The sequence below is a fragment of the Pseudorasbora parva genome, chromosome 4, assembly GCF_024679245.1.
Source record: "Pseudorasbora parva isolate DD20220531a chromosome 4, ASM2467924v1, whole genome shotgun sequence".
Lineage (NCBI taxonomy): Eukaryota > Metazoa > Chordata > Actinopteri > Cypriniformes > Gobionidae > Pseudorasbora > Pseudorasbora parva.
In genome coordinates, this window is record NC_090175.1 from 37,658,190 (window position 1) to 37,670,305 (window position 12,116).

The 12,116-nt window shown below is 38.5% G+C and overlaps 1 protein-coding gene across 1 annotated transcript in view; it reads left to right on the forward strand.

The window, feature by feature from the left end:
* lrba (LPS-responsive vesicle trafficking, beach and anchor containing) overlaps positions 1–12,116 on the forward strand; it is a 334,073-nt gene that overhangs the window by 291,371 nt on the left and 30,586 nt on the right. The window contains 1 exon segment of the mRNA XM_067441679.1: positions 10,369–10,458. Coding sequence (XP_067297780.1) covers positions 10,369–10,458 — 90 coding nt within the window.

The window sequence follows — 12,116 nt, forward strand, 5'->3', positions numbered from 1 at the left end:
CACCGACAGCTACAGATGTCCATCAAACAGGCCCAGGTACTGCCTTTCCCTCAGGAACAGCACTACCTGATCTACCTGAAGACTTAGACAGTAGGTCTGAACCACACACCTAATTCAGAACGGTTCCATTTAAAAAAATATATATATATATATATTGGAACTGAATGACTTTCATGGTGGATAACGGCTCTTAAATGTCTGGATTGTCTTCTCTTGCCAGAATACTGTAATAAATATTTGACATATTTTTTTTGTTCAGCGACCCCATTTACTGTAGAGGACAGTACGCATAGCATCCAGTGCTAACATAAAGAACATTTACCATTCAAGACTATCTGCTTTACATCATCCGAGACAAGCAGGATGTTGGTGTTACTTATCCTGGCATGGTGGTCTGTAATCCATTATTCAAGGATATTGTTATTTTGTTGTTCCTTGCAGCATTGTCCTGGATGTGAGCCTAACAGGACTTTGAACCAGACTGCATTAAACCCCTGATATGCATGGACTTTAGTCAAAGTAGACAGCATATTTTAATAGAACTGATATAAGAGATGAAATTAGAGCCATTGTTGTACTGATGTATGTCTCTTTGTTGATCACTCGGGTGGTGAAACATCTTTGCACAAATGTTCAGTGGATGCATTTTAATTGATTTGTCAGCTAAAAGACACCCAGTTTCACAACATTAAAGCACCAGACTTCCATCCCGTCATTGCGTCAAATTAAGTACAATGCCATAGGTGGAATGTGAACCAACTTAGTACTTCAAACTTCTTTCTAATGTTTTTTAATGATACATAAGAATGTGCAGCTATTTCAGATAAATCTTAGGGTGCTTTCACACGTGGTTCGATTGATTTGACGGAACCATAGACTGTAAAAAAAAAATATGGACGTAGTGTCCGTGACATCACCCATAGGATTCTGAAGTGCAGTTTTGAAAGTAGAGACGAGCTGGCCGTTGCCATCTTGGCAATGCTTCATTGCGCAACACGCCCGGATAACAGAAGATGGGCAAAGAGGCGAGAAGTGGGCGGAGCTGAGGTGACGTGATGACAGCGGATAAATGGCTATTCACCTGTCGATCAAAGTGGCCACGCCCTTAATTATGCAGAACTTTGATTGCTCCGCCCTCCCCCTCCGCCTGCCCCCGCTGGACTGTGCTTGGTAAAAACGGCGAGCGAGGTGACAAAATTAATAGTGTTGCTCAACTCACTTTTATATTTTAGTTTTGTTATCAAGTCTTCAGTACATAATGGCACTTGCATCTATCTACTGCAAATGTACTGCAAAGGCTCTAAAGAACACAGAAGACGAGCAGAAATTAGATCTACAGCTTGGACTCGGGTACGGTTCACAGGTGCGCACAAGAGTTCAGAAGACAGCGTTCACATCCTCCAAACGGACCGAACTCTGACGTCAATCGAACCCGGGTGCGCACCAAAAGTGCTAGTGTGGAAGCACCCTAAGGTTTTGTGCGGAAAAACGGATTCTAGACCAGCAGTTACAGGTTACTTTATCCCAGGGCAGCAATTGGATGCAAGGCAATGAATTAAGCGGCTAACTGCACCTCGATATCAATTGTGCATACATCCACACGTCAAGTTCTTACACGTTCCCCACGTTTATATAGCATCTCTGCTGCAGAGGTCACACAGTGCCATTCTTTTCCTGCATTGAAGCAGTTGTGTGGGTGTGAATGTGTGCACTAGGGCAGTCGTTGGTGTCGGAGTGGTTCTAGCCTTCCTGCCCTTCATGCTCAGTGACTGAGTCTGATTAATGACTCGACTCACCTTATTCCCATCTAGGTGTTCTTGCTATCCCTTTAATGCTCTTTTCTTCACTGCATGCTTCCGTTCTTTTTTTCTGTTCATCCTTCTCCATCTAGACATTCCTTTAGCCGTTCATTCTGTTCATTTCTTTTATTCCTTCCCACCCTCCATGCCCTTAATCCTCTATCTATTTCTTCATCCCACCATCTGATGCAGATTCATTGCCTATCTGTTCCAGTCATCTCTCCAGTTCAGCCCATTACCCTGCACACTTCCTGTTTAATAAGCAGAGGTTAAATGGGAATCCTTACGCCTGACTGCCGCTCCACCATTCACATGCCATTAGGAGATCGATAAATTCACATGGCCGTGACTGCAATCAAACTGTAATAAACATGCTTGAAAAAAAACGTAACAGGGTCTAGGGCATAAGAGAAGAGAGTGAGAGAGAATGCATATCAGAACAGCACTGGTGAGCCATACAGTCCTAGAATGAGCATGTATGATTTTTTTGTGCAATATTTTGTTACCCTTTTCTTCCTTTTACCTTGAGGACATCTTATTCTTAGATACACTACATGCAGGGTTTAAAATTAACACATCAAACACTGGTAAAATAGTTTTTTGCCAAAAAAGGGTAATATTAGTAAATAAATCCATACATACATACATACATGCATAATAGGGATAATTCACAGTGTAGTGAAAATTCTGTAATTTCCTCACCTTCATGCAACTTCAAACCTGTATGACCTGTAAGAAAAAATAGGTGTAAAAGTTGTTCATATTTCTCATTAAGCTGTACATTTTTTGAGGCTACAGTATATGACCGTTTTATGTGATGAACAAACCTTTAGGTCATTATTCCATGAAAATTGTCCCCTCCAGTGGGCTTATAATTATTGGAATAGTAAGTTGCTTTAGAAATGAATCAGTCCGGTTCTTGAACATTTCATTCATGTATGTGTTATGAACTAGAGCAACTGATTTACTGACAAGATCTCATCCAAAAGCACAGTTTGATCACAAAGTGGACATTGACATATCTATCAAGAACTTAAGACTTCCAGCATATATTGAATTAAAGTAAAAGAAAAATGAAAACCTTCTATGTTATGTGTCAGTCAGTTATTTAAATTTTTTGTGAGTTAGTTTATGTGCAGCAGATACCAGTGAATTTGTGAGATTGCGATTAGGTAAAGAGAAAGAGAGCAAAATGTAAAATTATTTACAATACTCCTTTTGCTTGTATAGAGAAAAAACAACCAGTATGTGAAATATTTGTAGTAACTCCCTACAGCACGGAATTATGACAAATGTTGATCTGAAGTGATGTAAAAATCTGCGGATCCCAAAATGACTCACATTCCAAAAAGTCAGACCTCTACCTGATTTAATTATAAACACAAATCAGAATTTAAAAAGGTTTGCATGTGGTTTGTGCTGTTTACACTATTATGGACAAATAGATATGAGTCACATATAGGCAAGCAAAAAAATCAGATGTGGATCACTTTTACGTCTGTGACTATATATATATTTTTATTATCCAAAATACTGATTCATGGCCACAAAAAAAATAATTAATTAATGAATTAAAAAACAAAACATTTATGGCCGGTACATTTTGTCAATTCAGTCACCATTGGCAGGTGTGGCAAAAAGTTCATTTTGGACCCCGGTTTGTAGAGTTAAATTAGAAAAATAAACAAGTAGAGTGTAGTTTAGAATGGCTCTTATAACAGCGTGTGTGTGTGTGTGTTTGTCTGGAAACAGAAAGTATGGCAACGGCTCTGGATCTTCTCAAATTGGGTTGTGGGGAAACCAACTTCTGGGTTCTGGTTCTAGTTTTCATTTTGTATCTTGCATTTCAGGTCTGGTTTGGGCAGGACTGGGATTTGTCAGTCTGAGCAGCTGAGTTTAGGTTTTTTGATGGCAAGCTGTGTGCGTAATTGCGTCTCTCTATGTATGTAGAACGCAGTGTGTGCACACGTGTGTGTGTGTGTGTGTGTGTGCGCATGTGTGTTTGTGTGTGTGTGTGTGTGCGCGTGCGCGCGCGCGTGCGTGTGTACGTGTAGACCATGGGGCGTGTGGAATGTCTCCTGGCAGATTAGGGTCATTCAGGAGACTGGGCCATGTTTACTCAGACGATGATTACTTCCTGTCTTTGCCCTGCCACCACACAAAAAAGAACATGACAGGCACAAAGGGCTCCCTTTGCACGTGAAATAAATGCACACACATAAACAGGCCTTTCCTCCAAATCAGGGCTCACTTTTACTCAAGTCTGATACTAATCTGACCTTTAAAAGGCTTAAATTTTGAGAGGACCCACCCCCACCCAACATCTTTGAAGTATTCATAGGGACCTCATTATGCAAAATAAGAAAATTTGGTCACAGCTTGTTGTACAGCTAAATTGCCTTGTCAAGGGTTAGAGTAAATCAGGTGACTCATGAAGCATGACTGTGTGTGTGTGTGTGTGTGTGTGTGTGTGTGTGTGTGTGTGTGTGTGTGTGTGTGTGTGTGTGTGTGTGTGTGTGTGTGTGTGTGTGTGTGTGTGTGTGTGTGTGTGTGTGTGTGTGTGTGTGTGTGTGTGTGTGTGTGTGTGTGTGTGTGTGTGTGTGTGAGCGTGCAATGCATACATACGGGGTATTTCCATCATTTAAATGTGTAGAATATAAAGAGACCTCATCAGATACGCACTAGTGCCCCTAAAGAGATTGGCCCCTCTAGCACCCATATAACCTTCTCTCCTCATTGGCTGGATGCTCTGACCTGAGAACTGCCTCATTCTACTGTGGTAGTAAATGTCAGGAGAGGATTTAATGAAGATGGGTCAGGTGCTTGGGCAAGACACATCCACATATTGGCTTAAACAAACTGTCCCAATGTGACACACTCGACCTTCATTCTGCTTGCTACGTCAACTCCTGTGCCACACTTCTGAATGACATTAGTTGACTAGAGACAGCTTTGCATGAAACTAGATGATCTGTTTTAGATCTTGGTGTATGTCTGAGAAACTTAGTGAGGGGCTGAATATAGGGATGGCATTATAATGGCATTTTTGCCGATTTCTTGTTTCGATAATTGATAGCTCTCATAAAACAAGTACTCGAGTACTCTGACTGGGCATGTGCGGGACATGTTCGTCATGGAGATAATAACAACATTTACAAAAACTAATATACAAACATGACATGAAAACATGTCTATGAAAACGTATGACTAGTAAAAAGAACTGCTAGATTATGATGCTTCTGTGTTTTTGAAAAAGAAACATCTACAAAATGACAAAATAAAATAAAAATGATAAAAACAAAATGACCGTCTCAGATAACCCAGTCAATAATATCTGGCATTGCATTTGAGCTGAAACTGAATAAACACCACCCTGCAGGGATTTTTCTGATATATACCTAATAAAATGTATCTCCACAAAAGGTATAAAATTAACACGCCAAGCACTGGGAAAATAGATTTTTGCCAAAGAAACAGGTAATAATAGTAAACAAATCAGTACATACATACCATACATTAATAATAGGGATAATTCACAGTGTAGTGAAAATTCTGTCATAATTCACTCAGACCTCAGGTACCGCCCAAAATGCTATAATAACCAATAACCAAGCAAAAATAGACAAATATATATTTTTTTAAAGTCAGGGTGATCATCATTTTCATGGTCGATCATCGCCGTCATGTTCGACTCAAGTACACTTGCCCATCCTAGGACTGAATGGAGTAGATAAATATGTAGACAATTCTTTACTTTTTATTTGGATTAAAGTCTAGGGGTGTGACGATACACTTAGCTCACAAGATGAGACACACGATATATGTTTCACGAGAACGAGACTAGACAACATTTTAACACTTTTAAATCTTCACTGATGAAATATATACGATTGGAAAATCTTTTTGGTCTTTTATTCGACTGAAAGTCCCAAAATGCAAAACAATGTATCAGGTATATTTTAAAATGTTTTAACTAGAGCTGCACTGTAAAATGTAATAAGTTAACTTTACTTAGAAAAAGTGAGGAACCAATTGCCTTAAATTTTCAAGTAAGGTAGTGTATTATTTTTTAGTTGGCAAAACTTAACAAAATTTGTACAGAAAACTTGTTAATGAAGTATACTTAACTCAAAATTATTAGTTGTGTTATTTTGTTATTAGTGCTCAAATTACTAGGAAAATATTAGGAAACCAATTGCCTTAAAATTCTCAAGTAAGCTGAACTAAACACTCAATTAAGTAAGCTTAATTGCATCAAGTTGTTCTTACTAAAACCATTCAAGTTGTGTCGACATAATTCTATCTGTGAGCTGAGGAAATGTACTCCCAGAATGTATTGCAGCATGAATAAATTAATCACAGGGCAATCGTAACTCGTATTTTTGGCTTTATTTTACCATTTTATTTGCTTTATTTGTCTTTTTTCATATAACCCCAATAATGACAGCAAATGAACTTGTAATGGTCTTATTAAGTGTAAAAAAATAATGTTACCATTGTTGTGTTTTGCATGCTGAATGGTGAAGTCTGTGTGTGACTCAAGCATGGTCAATTGTTGGATATTTTCACAAATTTAGAGGCATTATATCAACACAATTAAAAGTTTGTCATAAGTGTTAGCAATAAAATGTTAAAAGATCATTAATTGGCATTAGATTTATATATATATGTGTGTGTAGATGTATTTATATATTCAAAATATATATTCAAGATGACTGGAAAATGAGTCAATGCAACTAAGAAGAACGATGAAGTGGAGGGAATTCGTGAAAAGTCTATTAAGAATTGCCCCGCCTCAACATTATCACGTAATAGTCGCTTCAACCCGCGGATATAGAAAACAACCCGCGGGGAAAAAACCGCGGACTTGGCAACACAGTGCAGTTTAACTATGTTGACATTTGACAATGCGCCGCTTCTTTGCTCTGATTGGTTGTAGGTCTATCCAATTGATGTCTTTCATGGTTCGGTTGAAACACGCCCAAATCACATGAAATTTACACACAAACTTTACTAGTCATAATCGTGTTCATTCACTTCTTGTTTCACATGTGGAAATATTTCTTTGGGTTTGTTTTTCACAGAGCTCAGAACGAGGAAGTGTACAGAAGGGCAGGAATTATGGTCACATTAACTTACGTAAGATGATTGACAGCTGTAGAGATGGAATAAGTGCTCAATGAGTAATAACTGACCCAAACCAGAAACAGGAGAGACAGAGCGTGCTCCTGGGTGCTCTTTCAGCTCTTCAGATAACATAATTTAGTGGGAAATTAATAGAAATGGTATTCTGTCTGACAATCTTTGCAAACATAAGAATAAATCAATATCAAATACTCCAAATATATGCACTTTTTGACTAAGAGCCCTAATGGACGCTTTTCTAGTGCATCTATGTGAGCACAAATAAACTGGAGCAGACGCGAGGCAATATTAATGAACTGAATTATTCTGTTCAAAATAGCAAAAATTACAGATGGATTATTTTGCACTCCTGATATAAATTTAAATTAGTGTCACTGCAACCTATCAAATATCGAAGCTGGAGTCTTTAATCTTTCTAATGATACTCCTGAACAAATAAGATTGCAATCTTTTAACGTGCAGTGAATGTTGAACAGCAATAATCTGGGGCAGTCTGCAATCTTTGTCTATAAAGGGTTAAATATGCCATCTACTGTTACCAAAGACTATGAAACAGATAGACTGAAAGATATCATACTGAATAGGTGACGCAATGTGGTTTTGCCAAGCACCAAAGACTTGGTCAAGAATTGAAGAACTGTTGCCACACAGAGTGTCAAATTCCATTGCTTTTAAGTAGAAATCAACCAATCATAAAATTGAAACGAGGTGTCTTCCCTTGCGTGGCCTCTTCTGAACCCCGCTTCTTTGGAATGGTATTTCCAGACACAGTAGTCCTGTCATCTGTGTTCCATCAATGCCTCTAATGAGATCACTAGTGGATTTACACTATATAAAAAGAGTTTGTGTGGTGAAGTCTATTGTTACCAGCAGAGTGGGCTGAACTAGATCAAAGCAGGAGAGCGGGATGAAGAAAGAGCGATGAAGAGCAGAATAAGAGTTAGAAACAGACGGAAAGGATTGATGTAAAGAAGGGCAGTCTGAGCAGAGTGAAAAAAAAAAGGTGGAACAGTGAAGAAATACAATGAGAGGGACGTGGAAAGCCTCCTGACTTCCTGATGCTTTCATGAATACAGTTAGAGCCAGAGCAGTCAGTCGAAAGCTGGGACATTTCTGGCATCTCTCTCTCTCTCTCTCTCTCTCTCTCTCTCTCTCTCTCTCTCTCTCTCTCTCTCTCTCTCTCTCTCTCTCTCTCTCTCTCTCTCTCTCTCTCTCTCTCTCTCTCTCTCTCTCTCTCTCTCTCTCTCTCTCTGTCTGTCTGTCTGTCTGTCTGTCTTCTGAACGCTGGGTTTTGATGGGCGGCACACACTGGAGACTTGGAAGTAAATGCCCACGGCTAGGATTGGATAAGATTTGCATAATTAATGAGCTTCAGCTCCGCTGTCATATCTGTGCCCCAGTGTCAGTTCACATGAGGGAGATATTATTTTGAAAGCAGCAACTTCAACTTATCAAGCAAACACAATGATTTATTTCTCATCCACCCGCGATTGTATTACATGGCCCGCACCATATAACACATGCGCGCCCAGATCAAGGAAGAATTTCTGCCGATTGGCGTACATTTTATTACATATTATCTATTACACCCTATTACATATAAAAAAGACATTTTACTCACAAGTTTGTTGCACCATTCCTGTCGGATCCAATATAGAAGGCACAACATTAGGTGCGTTTACATTGAGCACTTTAATCGGTTTAAAAGTCCAATCCGAATGAAAATGCTCCATATAAACACCTCAATCAGAATGAAAATGCCCAAACCGAATTAAATTGTAATCGGTTTGAGAGGGGTGGGATAAACCTTTTCATGAACCGATCAAACAAAAATGTATCCATGTAAACGACCTGACCGGATTACTTTTAAGTGTGCATCCTTATGTGACGTGATACAGGGCGCGCCTTTACCACTGACCGCGTGCCGTGCTCACACGCAGGATAATGTTGAGAGGAAAGTTAATTTTTCTGAGGGGTAAACTTTTTATTTCGTTAGAAGTTATGAAGATAATGTTGGCATAATGACACATCCTCTCATTTTGACAGGGTTTGTCCCAGGCACTTTTTACTTTTTACAGAAGAATTTATTTTTCTGAGATGATTACACTTTACAATAAATAAATAGCTTTTTTAAAACCGTATAAGTCCTGGTGGCCGTTGAGAGTTGCTATGGCATCCCGTGAACACATTCCAGCTGCTGGAGAGAACAGAGTCGACATTTCTGATGCGGAAGAACTGCTCTGTGATGATTGCGATTATAAAGTCAGAACATGTAAACCCCAGATTGTTTTAGTTTAGATAACATCTCATGTAAATAGTCCACTAAGTTTTTCAATCGGAATTATTTTAATCGGAATGACAAAAAAATTGTGCATGTAAACATGGCTATTGTGTCTGCAAATCCAGCACTTGAGACTTGTTTACAAACGATTTAGCAGTGAAATGAAGTGAACACACAGACACGGTCTTCCCCACGTGAATTCCCCAATTACACATTCTGTAGAGGTGTGTTTTGTTGCGCGATGATGTAAGGATGAAGCTCACGATCGTTTTCTGGTCCTGGTGTCTATAAAAGCTTTTCTTTGATTAAAAAAGGAAGTTTTCAGCTCTGAAACTTACAGGATAATCTTATATTATCATGACCTTTGGTATATCAAAAGCTCTAGGGAAAGTTGATTTCTCAATTCATCACCCCTTTAAAACAGCAGCAAAACCTGTGTTGCAGTTGGTGGGTTCAATTCAGTTTCGTAAATAAGTTTTAATTAAGAATTAATTAAATATAATAAAAACTCACATTCAGGGATTTGTTGTATCATTGATTAAAATGTTCATGGAAGTGTCTCTATGATATATGTTTCATATATTAAAATAGCTTAGTTTCAAATATATATAACGTAGGCATATATTTGTAATGTATGCAAATAAATTGTTTAGTGCATATTTGTAAACAATCATTTAGTAAATAATAAAGTAAAAACATGCCGAAACATATTTTTAGCTACAGCAAGCAACCCTAAAAGAGAGATGTGATGATAAACATGTTTGTAAATGCTTTTTCTATGATAAGTCTGTTCATAGTTCTGACTTTTTCTGTCAGTGCCATGCTCACACACTCATTTTATGGTCAAGATCCTCTCTCTACTCTTCCATACACACTTTTCTCTGCTTTAACACACATTTTCACACACAGAAATGTGCATAACTCAAGCTCCTGTGCAGCCCTTTCCCATTATTATGATCATTATTTCCGCCACTTTTCTTTTTCTCACATTTTTCCCCACTCACACACAGACATACTTTTGGTCTGTATTAGTTGATATTGTCCAGGGCAAGTTAGCCACTGTCTCAAGGTGACGTTTATAGTCCTATATCTCTTCATTAGTGTCACCAAACCTCCATAATGCTCACTCTCTGTCTTTCTCAGGCTGTGGAGTCTCAAATCAGAAGTTTTGGACAGACACCCTGCCAGCTGCTAATTGAGCCCCACCCGCCACGCAGCTCTGCCATGCAGGTGGTGAGTAACACGCACACAGAAACACTCTAATTTGACATGCAAACCATTGCACATTTATCAGCATGTCCACAGACGTTTATGCAGCAGAGTTTTACATGGTCTAAAATAATTAAAACCACTGAAATAAAAATGTATTATAATAATAACATGGCCAAAAAATTGCTAAAAACTTTAAAATGTAAACAAACTACAAAAACAAATTTAAAAAAGGTTATATATTTTTATATGTAATATATATATATATATCAACCCTCCATGGCCACAGGTGTGTAAAATCAAGCACATAGGCATGCAGACTGCTTCCACAAACATTTGTGAAAGAATGGGTCGCTCTCAGGAGCTCTGTGAATTCAAGCGTGGTACCGTAATAGGTTGCCACCTGTGCAATAAGTCCATTCTTGAAATTTCCTCACTACTAAATATTCTACGATCAACTGTTAGTGGTATTATAATAAAGTGGAAGCAATTGGGAACAACAGCAACTCAGCCACAAACCGGTAGGCCATGTAAAATCACAGAGTAGGGTCAGCGCAAGGTTGGCCTGCACAGAGTCCTGACTTCAACCTGATAGAATTATGAATATGAATTAGAGCAGAAACTGCAAACCAAGTCTTATCGTCCAACATCAGTGCCTGACCTCACAAATGCGCTTTTAGAAGAATGGTCAAAAATCCCCATAAACACACTCTTAAACCTTGTGGAAAGCCTTCAGATTAAGAATGGGATTTCACAAGTTCACATTTATTTACATTTACATTTATGCATTTGGCAGACGCTTTTATCCGAGGCAACTTGCATTGCATTCAAGGTACACATTTTACTTTTAGTCAGTTCTTACTTTCCCTGGGAATCGAACCCATAACTCTATCGTTTGAACTACAAGAAAACAAGTTCATGTGCATGTAAAGTCCGATGTCCCAAAACTTTTGGCAATATAAAGTGTGAGCAGTATCTCCATACTTAAACAACAGAGGAAAAGCTTTTCTTCTCTCTTGTTTTTAAGACCTTATAAAAACCAAATTTGCATACAATCTTTTTCCTCCTCATTAGCTGTATACGCATGAAACTAACATTCTTGTGTACTGAGGACCCAGTCAAATCTGGAACCATTATGTGAATTTCCACCACAGATCGTCTAATAAATTCTAGCTAAACTAACATTTGATGCTGGAGTGCAGGATAATGTGAGTGTAAACACCAAATAGTGTTCAAAACAACTTATTTTGTAAAGCAAAAGCAAGATCTGCTAGAATTCAAAAAACTAGACTGTATCTATTGTAATAACCCTGTGCAGCAGTGCAACATCTCTTTAGCTGACTTTCCCCTTTTTTATATATGCTGCATCAGCATCTTTAGCCACTTTATTTTTTAATTATCTTGAACTAAAATAAAAATAACAAACTTGGTTTGGTCAGGAAGAAATATAGACAGTTTGACAATTAGGTAAGTGGAGAAACAGATCAGTTCCTGGTTTTAGTGCATCCATTTTTGGTTGAAAACGGGTCTGATTGCTGCCTGCTTAAATCGACACATGATGTTTTGTGCTTTACTTCCCCTCTCCTCTCGCCTGTCCTCTTTCAGTGAGCCCCCCAGCGTGAGAAAGGGTCCCAGAAGTGGGAAAAGTGCTGGTTGAGCAGAGAGCTCTGAGGTGATAGGGT